This window comes from Anabas testudineus, chromosome 22 (genome assembly GCF_900324465.2).
Source record: "Anabas testudineus chromosome 22, fAnaTes1.2, whole genome shotgun sequence".
NCBI classification, from domain to species: Eukaryota; Metazoa; Chordata; class Actinopteri; order Anabantiformes; family Anabantidae; genus Anabas; species Anabas testudineus.
This window is the reverse complement of record NC_046630.1, coordinates 788,352-800,632: the sequence shown is the minus strand read 5'-3', so window position 1 is coordinate 800,632 and position 12,281 is coordinate 788,352. Positions and strand designations below refer to the sequence as shown.

Genomic DNA, 12,281 nt, shown 5'->3' with positions numbered 1-12,281 from the left:
AGGTGTACTCTAAATATTTGCTGATAATAATGCAGTACTTTTACTAAAGTAGGGTTTTAAATACAAAACACACGAGAACTTTTTGCAGTACAGCATATGAGTTTAGAAGATGAAAATAAAATTGCAAATTGTGTAATACATTGTACTGTTTTCAGACTAACGTGACACAACAACCCAACACACATTAATTCAATTTAAACAAGACGCTGTGTGACTGACCTGGAAAACGTTGATGCCACCAGCTGGTTCATAAACGGAACAGCACAGTACAGAAATACGAATTTCCTATTTACGATTATATCTGTTAGACTTAAACGCACCAAATGAGGGGCTTACTGAGCATGCGCTAAAATGCTAACAGCTATAGTTAGCTCAATATCTTCGCAAACAGAAACGTCTCGTTTGTTTAACATTGATTTCACTCTGATTCTCTTTGAATGAACCGCAGCGACTTATTTTATGTGTTAAAATATCATATTTTAAAACTGAAAGGAAGCTAACAGTCGTTAGCTAGACAGTGGTAGTTTTTAGCCTGAGTGATGAGGCTCATTTAGCTGCAGTGTCAGATACAAGCTAACAGCCGGTAAGTTAACGTTAAGTCAAATTAACCTTCACGTTTATAATCGATAGATGAGACTATTTAAAGTTTAGATTATTATCAGCTAAATACTGAAAAACGTGGCAACTAATGGTTATTTAATAAGTTAATGTTAAAATCCATGCTAATATACAGCGTTGTGATGCCTTCAAGTGCACCTCGGACATCAAGCACGAAAACTATCAACTTGTAAATTGATTTTAAGTGGGTTCTTAATTTATGGTCTAATATCCTCCATTAGTGTAGAAGTACACCAGGAATATTGAATCAAAAGTGCAACTCTGCCAGACAAAGTCAAATCTTTTACCCAGGTTAAAGAACTAAAACATAGAAAACTGCACAGTTTAAACGGGGGAAATGGTTTTATTGTTGATTTATTGACGACCTGAGGCGCTCACAGGAGGACGATGATAAAGTTCGTGCTGATGGTGAACCGGCAGGGTCAGACCAGACTGTCCAGGTACTATCAGCCCGTGGAGCTGAGCAGGAGAGCGGCGCTGGAAGCCGACGTGGTCCGCTGCTGCCTGAGCCGCAAGAAAGAGCAGGTCCCTGAAGGGTACACGGTGTTCAGTTTGTAAGGTGAAAAACGGCGTCATGCTCCTTTAACTCTGTGCTGTCTGTGTCCAGTGTTCCTTTGTGGAGTACAAAGACTTCAAGCTGGTGTATCGTCAGTACGCGGCTCTCTACATCGTGGTCGGGGTCTCAGACAGTGAGGTGAGTAGAAATCACAGGAACCACAGGAGGGTTCAGGTTCATCGGCAGTGGATCCATTTCCAGACTGGCAGTAAGGATTTTGTGTGATCTCACTCAGAACGAGCTGTCCATCTACGAGCTGGTCCACAACTTCGTGGAGGTTTTGGATAAATACTTCAGCCGAGTGGTGAGTTCATGTCTGGGATACAGCAATGTCACGTAGAACCCGTTTATGGTTCTGACTGACGGTGTGTTTGTTTCCAACAGAGTGAACTGGACGTATCCTTTAACCAACAGATCCAGTAACGGATGAATCGTTTCGGGTCTTTTCTGGTTTTAAAATTCAGCTTGTTGTATTTTCATGTTTCAACAGGAACTTTAGTGTTTGTATGTTTTTATTGTCTTTGCTCCTTGAATCCACATCATCAGATCATGTTCAACCTGGATCGAGTTCACATCATCCTGGACGAGATGATCCAGAACGGACACATCGTGGAGACAAACAAGAGCCGGATCCTCGCTCCGCTCACTGCGCTGGACAAGATGACGGACTGCTGAGACAGGAAGTGATGACACAGTCGGAGGAGACTGAAAACTGCAGCAGAATCAAAAAAAGAAACCAGACAGGAACAGACTCGGGTGGCTCCATCCTCCACCCTCTCATCTGAAGAAGCTGACTAACAGAACCGGTAACATTTCTGAATGAAGCCGTCTTCAATCAAATCAAAGTACTGACTGGTGCAGGATAATAAAAAACGGACTTGTCTTCTGTATCACATGAACGAACTAGGAGAGCAGAATCTGTTGCAGCTTAAACATTTAAAGACTAAGGAAAACAATCCCAGAGTCCACCTGCTGCTTTCTGCACTTTTCAAACTATGATCTGAATAAATTATTTCTCCATTTATACCAATCGGTCTCATTAACATTCACATTCATAACATTATGACAGTAACTGTGTTACTGTCCTGTGCAGCCGGTGAAGTGTGTTTCAAATTAGCTTCAGACTCTGATGAAGCCACTCACACTGAAAATGTCGCGTCAAGTGGTGGAAACAAATGTCCCTCAACGCGGACCTAATGAAACAGGAAAGATTTAAGGTTTTAAGATGGAAGATTTAAGGTTTTAAGATGGAAGGTCGAGTGCGCCTATGCTAATATATCATATCATATTGTTTTTCCTTTTGTTTTTGTTTTAAAAACACAGTCGGCGCTTGAATCATCGTTCTGTTCATCAGGAGGCAGGAAGAGAACATAAAATCACTGTTCCACGAAATATTCTCCATGTTATTTGTCTAAAAACAAACAACTACGTCATCACCTGTGTCTCTGGAGAAATGACTTAGACATCAGGTTTGTCAGCAGAACCAGTTTCACATGTGGGAGACGACGTTCAGAGGATCGGGGAGCTGATGTTTCAGTCTGCACAGACTCGTCTCTGAGTTACAAACTGCAGCTGTGCACATTTCCAATGGCACAAAACACAGGACTCCGTCTTTACTTTATACTTTGCAAACATTTTAATGATAATTTTTTGGAGCATACACATTTGAAAATATCTGTTTACCTCAAACTGCAACTCGAGTTAAATAAATGTTTATAATATACAAAGAAAATACAAGGGAGAGCAGAGCTGTACTTTTTTTCCTTTTCTCTTTAGATGTGCCTCGCACACAACCAGTGTTTCTGTCTCTATAGCTTCATTGTAAAAGAACACCAAACACACTCTGACCTTTGACCTCTACAGCCAGTCAGAAACAACCTGAAAACTGTCGCGCACACACACACGGAAACAAAAAGCAATAAAACAAAAAGAGGAGACGGAGGAGCATGATTGAAGGAGGACGAACTGAAAACAGAAGCTATGAGTCAAACCAGGCACTAAACTGAGGACAGACAGGAGGAGGAGGAGGAGGAGGAGGAGGAAGGTCTCACACACTCACACACACTCGCACAGCAACACAACAGCAGCTCGGGTGGATGAGGAGAAAGATGCTGCTGATGAAAGAGTCAAGTGAAGATGTGTGTTAAGTGTTAAGGATACAAGGAGGGAGCTTTTCTTTCATTTAACTGTGCAACAACCTTCCTGCTACTCCTCCTCCTCCTCCTCCTCCTCCAGCAGGCGGTCAGTCAGTCAGTCGGCTGGTTTGGATTGGCTGGCGGATCTGTCAGTCACGCTGCTGCTGGCGGCAACAGACAGAAGCTTGGAGGAGCATGCTCATTGTGGCGGGTGGAGCTCAGTTGAGGTGGAAGCCTTTCTCCATGGTGGCAGCGAGCAGACGCTCTCTCATGATGTCCTCAGACGAATATTCAGGAAGCTTCAGGTAGTGAACGCACGTGTTGACTGATGGGTAACTTGAGTCTGTGGCGTCAACCTGAGGACGGCAGCAGCCAATCAGATTCACACAGAAGATTTTTAATGTCACCAGAAAAACACGTCAGACAGAACTGGGAGAGTTTTACCTTCCTGACGATGGTGAGGCGGGGGTGCAGGTTGGCGAGACCACCGGGGGGCAGCGTGGAGCACCCGGTGGTAAACTGCAGGAAGGCTTTCCTCTCGTCAGACGACATCCCACATAAAACTCTGACGAAGCGCAGGAAGCCAGGACTGAAGAGGAGGAAGAAGAAGAGGTTAGGACCACAGGAGAAAATGAGCAGCAGGGAAATGTTCAGGTGGGCGAGGACATACCTGTCTCTGGTGTAACCCAGCTTTGGTTCAGTGTAGTTAATGATGTCATCAGCAGTCCAGGAAGGCGACTGGTTCCCACAGAGGATCATCTGAACCTCCTTATGGCTGAAGGAGCTCAACTTCTCCATCAGAAACACTCGATTAAAACCCTCTGAGGAAGAGAAGAACAGTAAAACCTCTTTCTGACAGTAACAGTTTCCTTTTCTGCTTCCACGAATCAAACATCTGCTCGGTTTCTTAGAGGTGTCATGGTTCACGTCACATGATGAGGTGGTAAATGATCTTCTTCCTAACATGAATTCAGTCCTGACGACCTGTAACTTTCAAACACTTCAGTTCTCGGGAGGTGACTTGTAGCTCTGTTCAGTAATCTGTCCGTCTATGTGCTGTGAGAGTTACTCAGCGCGGAGTGTGTGTGTGTGTGTGTGTGTGTGTGTGTGTGTGTGTGTGTGTGTGTGTGTGTTTACCTCTGAAGGCCTCCATCTGTTTCTGGATGCCCGTGTGCATACAGAAGTCAAACATCAACTCCACGTACTCCTCTGCATTCTCCATGGTCACCATCTACACACACAGACACACACACACCTTCAGTATAAACGTCATAGATGAGATTTTCAACTCTTCTCTCCTGTTTGTTTTCACCTCATCGTCTCCGTTCGGTTTCAGATCCACAGCTGAGAAACCGTGAACCTTCGACGACGGACAGAACTGAAAGTTTAACCTGCAGAAAGAGAAACTTCATCAGTTTCACAGACTTGTTGATGATTTGTTTTTATGATATATTCAAAGCTTCAGAGACGTTTGGTTTTTTAACAATGGTATAAAGTGCTGCTTTTATTCTACTCGACCATCAGAGGACTTTTAAATCAGCAGCTGAAACCTGAAGTGAAGCCATAAATCTGATGAGTGTTTTACCCGAGATCCTCAATGCTGAGCGGTGGTCCGGAGCCCAGGGGGTTCCTCAGCATCAGGTCCTGCAGTCTGGTGTTCTTCTCGTCCTCAGATAAACTCTTACTGGTCAGAATCTGCCTCCTCTTCACCGCCAGCTCCTTCACCTCCTTCAAGAAACTCGCCCTGCAGCAGGAGACGTAGAGATGAAAGAAGACAGAAGCTCGTCTTAAACAACTTGTGTTAATCGTTTTGTGTATTTAATGATGCTGTCGTTAGACGCGGTGCTTTGTTAAATGACCACTGTTTCAGAGACATCGCTGTCTGACCTGTGTGGATTGACGAGCTGGAAGTCGTCCCATGTCAAGATGCCGTGGTACCAGGCAGGCGGTTTGGGTTTTGGTGGGTCCATGATGAACTCAGACTTGGAATCTTCGTCAAAGCTGCCTACAGAGTAGGTCTCCTGGCTCTCTTCGGTGGACGCCTCCGATTGCACCTCGGACAGCAGCAGGAAGGGCTGCAGGTGGGGTCGCTCTGGGTCATGGCCCTGGGGCGAGCTGCGAGACTGGTACAGCAGCTTGCTCATGTTGGACTTGATGTCTCCCATGCAGAGCAGCTTGAAGAAGGGCTGCGAGATGGGCAGGTCCACCAGCCTGTTGTCCTGGATGCACTTGGCCAGGAAGACACCCAGGAAGTGGAAGAGCTTGGTGATTCGCTCCAGCTCCTCACTGTCTTGAGGGAACGGAGCCGGGAACAGACCACAGGAGCGCTGCACGTAAAAACCAGGAGGCTTCAGACCGCCACCCAGGTCCACCTAAAACATGGAAACAGGACACAGCTCAGTCTACTGATGTGCTTTAGGAGAAACTGAAATGGGCTGCCACTTTAAAATCAAACTATCATTTCATAAAATGTAGTAAAATAATCCAACATCCAATCATCTTTCTGAATTCTGTCCATCAGAATAGTCGGCCCAAAAACAGCTGCATCAGTTAAAGGGAAACTAGAGAGTCGACCACAAGTGATGAGCTACTTCTGCTGAACTGATGAGTCACATGAGAAGCTGTTCGAGTCTTAGTTACCAAAAATTGAATTGTACTGAGATAAGAGGGTGATAAAAGATCAGATTTTTCACCTGTCGCGACTCGTCATCAGGGAAGTCATCATCACACAACCAGATCCCCAGTGATGTTCTCTGAAACTCTGCCGCCACCAGAGCGTAAAACTCCAGAGTTGGACCGAGACCGGTTCCCTCCTCACCCTGAAACTCCACCTGAAGACGCACACAAGGTTACAAAGTCATATTAAACAGTCACTGTTGTTTCTGAACTCAGACCGTCAGTTCTGTTTTCAGGTGACCTCTCACCTCCAGCACAGACTTCCTGTCGGCATGGATCTGCATGACAGACTCAGCCCACTCCATCATGGCGTCTCCTCGGGGGACTTTGACTCGCTCGTGTTTGAGGCGTCCCACCCTGAACTCTCCGGGATCGTCCCTTCGTACTGTGGTGGACGGTCGAGACCGCTCCATGGTCGCCTCCCGCCGGTTCTGCAGCCACACAATCGCCCTGAACAAACAGCAGGGTCAGAGGTCAAGGACAGTGGAGGGTGGTGAATTTAAGGTCGTTTTATGAACCAGACATTCACACAAAATGGCAAAAAGTTAACATTACACCAGGTAGGAAGGAAGTTTATTTTTAGGTTCTTATTAAATTTGTACCAAGATCTCCTGTTCTAACAGGTACGATGCATGATGTTCTGAACAAACCCAAACACACCTTGAAAGAAAAAGGCTGAAGGAAGCTGAAGCTAGTTGTTAACAGCCTTGAAGGACTGTTCACCTGTAAGAGACCGCCTTGACACTCACCTTGATGCTCCAAAAGCGGTGCAAGTGAAGTAGAGCTGTCTCGTTTCAAAGGGAATGAGGAAAGGACACTTGGATGTGAGCTGTTCACACCAGTCAGGCAGCGCTCCGCTGGCCAGAGCCAGAGGCTCCTGGGGAACAAAACCACACCTGGTTTAACAACCTGCTGCCTTCACACAGCAACATTATCTATTAAGAACCAGCTGAGCTGCCACTTCCACACAGACAGCTGCAGAGTGACACCATGTGAACTAGTAAAACCAGGACAGGTCAACAACATGCTTTCTCAATCCTCCAGGCAGACGGTACTGACCTCGATCTGTTGCAGGATCTTGGTGGTGATTTTCTTACTGGTGAACTCCTCTGGAGATGCATTAAACTGCAGCTCGTCCACATCTGCACAGAAAATAAGTAATTACAAAACTCAGGGTAGAGTGGAAACTATAGCATGTATGTATGACCTTTTTCACAGCGTGCATGTTTCAGTTGTCGTCCTATGATTGGGTAGAAACCTCTCAGTTCGACACCAGTGTCACCACATTTCGTACCCTCCTGCAGCGTGCGTGCGTTGGAGGCAGAGTCTCCTCCGATGATGTAGAGGATTCGAAGCAGCTGCAGGACGTCCTCCACCCCACAGGCATTCTGGCTGCAGCCTGCCTTTGCCTGCGCCACCTCCCTCGCTGCGCCCAGAATCTCACTGCTCTGATTGGCTGAAATGGAGCTCGGACTCAGACCGCCTGAACGACTCCCGATACCATGTTCGCAGAAGTCCTGGAGGAGGAAAACACAGAGTTCAGGTTTTAAAAGAACCCTGAAAAGGATTTTTACTTTACTTTAAACTTTAAGTGGAAGTTTTAGAAATAATTCTGATGTAAACATTGAATTTATGCTGAGTAAGTTCACTTTGTGTACTGTTAAATATCTGATAAATTCTGTTTTCATTCTTTTGCACCTTAATGTTTTGTTTCGTAGCTGTTGTAACAATTGAATTTTCCCACTGTGGGAAATTACTAAATGTTAAAGTGTCACTCACCATCTTTCCGCTCTCTTTCTCTTTATCAGCGTCCTTCAGCTCTCTGTACATTATCCTACAGAGCAAACAGCCACAGTAAAAACTCAAACATCTTTAAAAAGGTTTTCTATCCGTCTGTGTGTTTACATGGACTCAAGTAACCAGGTTACTGAGCGAAACCAGGTTTTTTGGGCAATTGATGAATCTGATAATCTGAATACTGATTTGGGAAGTGTGGTCCACAGATTTTAACTGTATGAGACAGAAAAGATGCGTTCCCATCGATTTTCCATTCCATTTGTTATTTAATTATTACCCAAGATAAAGTAACCAGGTTTCCTGTTTACACGACACTTAAGAAATCAGCTTCATCATCGAGAAAGCCGATGGTAACCTGGTTATTTCAGCACATGTAAACTCACTGTCTGTGAACACTGATGATTCTGTTCCTGCTCTTACGTGTAAGTCGGCTCCCAGATGCGTCGCAGCTTGTCTGTCTTCACAGCTCCATTGCAGGAAAGCTGCAGCAGCCGCTGGACGTAGAAGAAGATTGTTGACTTGTAGTTGGACAGAGGAAGCTCCACCTCCCGGGTCGTACCCAGCCCCGCCACCTGAACATACACAATCCACCTCTAAAATAACAGTTTTTCTAATGTCCTGAACATTTTCCAATTTCTCAGTTTAATGATTAGGAACAGTTTGACCTTGATGTCTGAATTCTTTTGAAGGTGCATGTGCACAATTGTTGACTTACCTTCAGTGTTAGAGAGAGGTGAGGAGAAGGAGCACACTCCACCTCCTCTTGAACCTCAGAACGAGGAGTTCCTGCACAAAGAAAAGAAACGTGAGCTACAGATAAGTTTTATTTATAGTACAGCTCATGAAGAAATTTAAACTAGAGGAGAATTATTTGACTCAGCTAAATTAAGCCTGTGTCTTAGAGCAATTATCCGTGTTCAGCTTAAAGATTTTTATTGAACCTGGTGTGTCTGTGTGTGAGTTGTACCTGGCGGGGGAATCTCCAGGTCTGTGGTTTGCTGGACGTTTGTTCTTCCTGGTCGGGGGTCAAAGGCAGGAACCAGAGCTGAGAACTGTCTTTTCAGGACAAAGTCATCATCCCACGTTCTCCTGCGACCTCCTTTTGTCTCGTACTCCTCTTCCTCCTGCAGGACAGAAACCACAACTATTACTACTCATCCTCTCTTCCTGTTACTGTTAAAGAAAAAAAAAAGAAAAAAAAAAAAAAATCAGCAAATAAACAAAAGATCCGTTTCTGTACCAGGACCTCCTCATACTCCTGGTCTTCCTGATTGTCGTCTTCGTTCTCATCATCATCGTCGTCTGGCTCTGGGAGGTCCTCCTCATCATCCAGCTCAGCCAATAACGTGTTGGCGCGACAGCTGTCCAGGAAGTCTACAAGAATAAATGAACAAACATAATGCTGGTCAAATACTTCAGGTAGGGAGGAAAGGTCCACCTGCCATATTTGTGGTTTTACTTTGTTTACTTCAACATCTGTGCCAATTTCTCTAATGTGGATTAGAGTGGGGTGGAGTGTGGATATGATCAGGAGCTGGTTAGTGTGACAGCTCCTGATCAGAGCAAAGTGGAGAGTGACAGAATCTCTAAGAAATGTCTTTTTGAGGAAGGGGATTTTTCCCTCCAGAAACCCCAGAAGAAGACAGAGTGGTCTCTGGGTGGCTAATGTTCAAATATCCTGTAAAGCATTTACAATGATCCCTTTGGTATCCGCTAAACAAAATTCTCAACATTTAAAATTGGAAAAATTTTAACAACCTGACTAGGCTGAAAGAAACCTGTACTAGAAACACACAGCTACAAAAAGTAGTTTAGTTAGTCTTTAAAGTAATAAATGGTAATGAGAGTAACAATTAACCAGTTGTGAGCAGGAAGATATTTTAATATAAAGAAACCGGAGGGAAGCTAATACCACTCAGGTACATTTTACTACCAGAAGCACAAACATAGGAACAAGCTAAAGAGGTTGAATTCACCCTTTAACTTGTCCAATAAGTTAATAGTGTGACTGGTGTGTGGTGTTATCAAGAGGTGTTTTAGCTCGTTACTCTCTGCTGCATGATGTTAGGAGTTAGACAGCAGGTCAGCTGAAGCAGGCTGAGAATATGTGTGTGTGTGTGTTGTCACCAACCATAGAGAGAGAACTCAGCCTCCTGGCCCGTGTCGCTCTCGCTGGACGTGGATGTCAGACTGGTCGTCAGGGTGTTGCTTAGCAACTGGCCCACCGACAGACCTGTGGTGGCTGTGGCTACATTATTGCTGCTGGTTACTATGGAGGTTGACATGGTAACGGTGGAGGTGGTGCCAGTGGTGGTGAGGTTAGGAAAGCTCTGAGCGCCCATGAGAGGAGAAGCTGCAAACAAACACACACAAAAAAAGAGCGGTTAGTCGGTCAGAAACCAAAGAGACGAAGCAGCAGGTGAAGCACGTTAAGCTCCAGTCAGCTGACTGGACACAGCTGCTGATTGGCTGTTCACCCAGCAGGATGCAGACCCACTCAGGATCTGTTCTCAGAAATATCTGAGTTAAACAATTAAAACACAGCAAACACAGCTGAGTCTTCACAAGCACTGCTAAGGAGGTTTTATGCAGGATGCAGCTTTTATCTACAGCTTCCTGAGTCTGTTTGGTTTTTTCCAATGTGGTGAAGTTTCTAGGACCCAAAGAACCTCAAACATTTAGGGTTTCTCTGAAACTTCCTGACTGCTGAAATGCAAAATACAGGACTACAGCATGTTTATTTAAACTGTAAGTACTGCTAGTTATGGGGTTAGGGTTAGTGTGTCCTGTTGTTAGTTGACCAACAACAGGACACATTTTTTCCTTGTGAGGAAGGATTACATGAATTTTAAAACTACATCTAATGCTTTTAAAGACAGCAAGTTTTAAAATGTTTTCCACAGCAAATCAGAACTGGGTGATATATAAATCAGTTTACGTCCTCCCTGAAAACACCCAGGGCGGTTTTTAGCTTAGTATCATCCATAAGCATCATAAGTAGTTAGACATATCGCAGTGCTACTCATTTCACAGGACAAGCTTCAAATTTACCAGTTAACTAATTCTTTGTAATGGACTCAAACTCAGTAAGACTGTCAGGGTACAGATGTTTTCACTGAAGTAACAGCAGAAGCAGTAAGATTCTTTTAATTGTGGTTGGTTAGTAAGAGCTGATTGTAAACATGCAGTCACACACTAAAACTGTGACAGTTGTTAGTTTCTGTCCTTCAAAGCTTTAAATTCTTTCACATCATTGTTCTATATTCAGTTAAGTCAAAACAGACTTAATTTACCCTGACCCAAATACTCATGCAGTACTAGTACTCAGCAGCTGTAGTGTAGCATTAGTGTAGTAATGGTGCAGTTAGGTACTGAGGAAAGTGGAAAGTTGGTCCAATTCTAGTCCGAACATAGCGTTGTTGTAATAATGTGGTATTAGTGCAGTAATATTAATAAAGTAGCTTTAGTATAAAAATACTGTAGTACTCACTTGCAGTACTCATGACGTTCCTGCCCAGTGTGTTGGTGTTGTTGTCACTGCTGCTGCGGCTCAGGTTCATGTTGTTGGTGGCGTTGGTGCGTGACATGTTGGGCGCACGGCGGACGAAAGACTCCATGAGGCTGGCCTCTCGAGACGACAGGTTGGGCACACTGGCGCTGGAGCTCATGGGAGCACCGGCGGCCAGGAGAGAGCTTACTGACAGCCGGGCGTTAGCTGCAGAGCACAGAGGCCTCTGGGAAGGCGTGTCCTTGCTGGATGACTCCGACACCGAGCTGACGTCCGGAGAGCTCACGCTCACCAGTCCCATAGAGATGGCTGTCGCTGGGTCAGTAGTTGCTGTGGATGAGTCCTTGTTTCTGGCTTCGTCTCCAGGGGCAGGTGTGTCTGCAGTGAGCATGCCAGAGCTGGACGCTGAGCCACCTTCCACTGAGGAGGACAACACGACAATTGGCTCCTGCTGCTGTCCATCAGAGCCAATCCCGCCTCCCATTACTACTCCCACCCCGGAGCCGTGGTCAAGCAGCAGTCCCTCAGCCCTCCTGTCCAGCCGCAGACCCGCAGCACCTGGCAGTCCAACGGAGGAGCTCAGGCTGATGTCTGAGGAGGAGGCGACGCTGCAGACAGAGCTGCTGCTGCCCTTCCTGCTGGAGGAGCTGGCCCTGCCGAGCGACGTGGCCCCGCCCTTGTCGGGACAGTTATTTTTCACCAGGCTGCTCCACGACTGCTGCTGCGATGACGACGAGGTGGAGGAGGACGATGAGGTGGTGGTGGTGGTGGTGCCGCTGCTGGCCACTGGCGTCGTAGAGGGTCCCACTGTGGAGGAGGCGGGGCCTGAAACAGTGGATGAGACAGGTTTGGGTGACGGCGCTGTTGCAGCCGACTCAGGGTCGTACCCTGGAGCAAGCTTGAGGTCAAACTTCCCTTCAGCGCCCATACGGTAAGAGTTAGAGCCGCCAGCATCCCAGGTTACATCAATCCAGCCTGGATGAACAGAGAG

At 45.8% G+C, this 12,281-nt stretch overlaps 2 protein-coding genes across 5 annotated transcripts in view; one reads left to right on the top strand and one right to left on the bottom strand.

The window, feature by feature from the left end:
• The first annotated feature begins 128 nt into the window (after positions 1-128).
• Positions 129-3,171, top strand: ap4s1 (adaptor related protein complex 4 subunit sigma 1). Its single transcript, XM_026340257.1, has 6 exons — positions 129-583; positions 999-1,143; positions 1,226-1,312; positions 1,410-1,478; positions 1,559-1,570; positions 1,721-3,171. The coding sequence occupies exons 2-6, from the start codon at positions 1,006-1,008 to the stop codon at positions 1,847-1,849; spliced, it is 435 nt and encodes a 144-aa protein (XP_026196042.1). The 5' UTR covers positions 129-583; positions 999-1,005; the 3' UTR covers positions 1,850-3,171.
• hectd1 (HECT domain containing 1) overlaps positions 2,792-12,281 on the bottom strand; it is a 29,123-nt gene continuing 19,633 nt past the window's right edge. Inside the window, exons 26-44 of one of the 4 annotated variants that reach the window (XM_026340252.1) lie at positions 11,273-12,265; positions 9,914-10,135; positions 9,023-9,156; positions 8,750-8,906; positions 8,498-8,568; positions 8,203-8,354; positions 7,765-7,819; positions 7,280-7,502; positions 7,045-7,127; positions 6,735-6,862; positions 6,234-6,435; positions 6,003-6,140; positions 5,197-5,681; positions 4,895-5,053; positions 4,622-4,700; positions 4,447-4,540; positions 3,980-4,130; positions 3,754-3,898; positions 2,792-3,665 (exon numbers count right to left, since the gene is read on the bottom strand). In XM_026340252.1, coding sequence (XP_026196037.1) covers positions 3,528-3,665; positions 3,754-3,898; positions 3,980-4,130; positions 4,447-4,540; positions 4,622-4,700; positions 4,895-5,053; positions 5,197-5,681; positions 6,003-6,140; positions 6,234-6,435; positions 6,735-6,862; positions 7,045-7,127; positions 7,280-7,502; positions 7,765-7,819; positions 8,203-8,354; positions 8,498-8,568; positions 8,750-8,906; positions 9,023-9,156; positions 9,914-10,135; positions 11,273-12,265 — 3,809 coding nt within the window. In that variant the 3' untranslated portion in view covers positions 2,792-3,527. The remainder of the gene's footprint in view (positions 3,666-3,753; positions 3,899-3,979; positions 4,131-4,446; positions 4,541-4,621; positions 4,701-4,894; positions 5,054-5,196; positions 5,682-6,002; positions 6,141-6,233; positions 6,436-6,734; positions 6,863-7,044; positions 7,128-7,279; positions 7,503-7,764; positions 7,820-8,202; positions 8,355-8,497; positions 8,569-8,749; positions 8,907-9,022; positions 9,157-9,913; positions 10,136-11,272; positions 12,266-12,281) is intronic. The other 3 variants (XM_026340253.1, XM_026340254.1, XM_026340255.1) reach the window with 3 other exon arrangements.

Excerpts from the sequence above, each read along its gene's own strand:
- ap4s1 (XM_026340257.1), top strand. The coding sequence starts at position 1,006 with ATGATAAAGTTCGTGCTGATGGTGAACCGGCAGGGTCAGACCAGACTG. Across the intron at positions 1,144-1,225 it reads TGAGCCGCAAGAAAGAGCAG|TGTTCCTTTGTGGAGTACAA; the intron begins GTCCCTGAAGGG and ends GTCTGTGTCCAG. Across the intron at positions 1,313-1,409 it reads TCGGGGTCTCAGACAGTGAG|AACGAGCTGTCCATCTACGA; the intron begins GTGAGTAGAAAT and ends GATCTCACTCAG.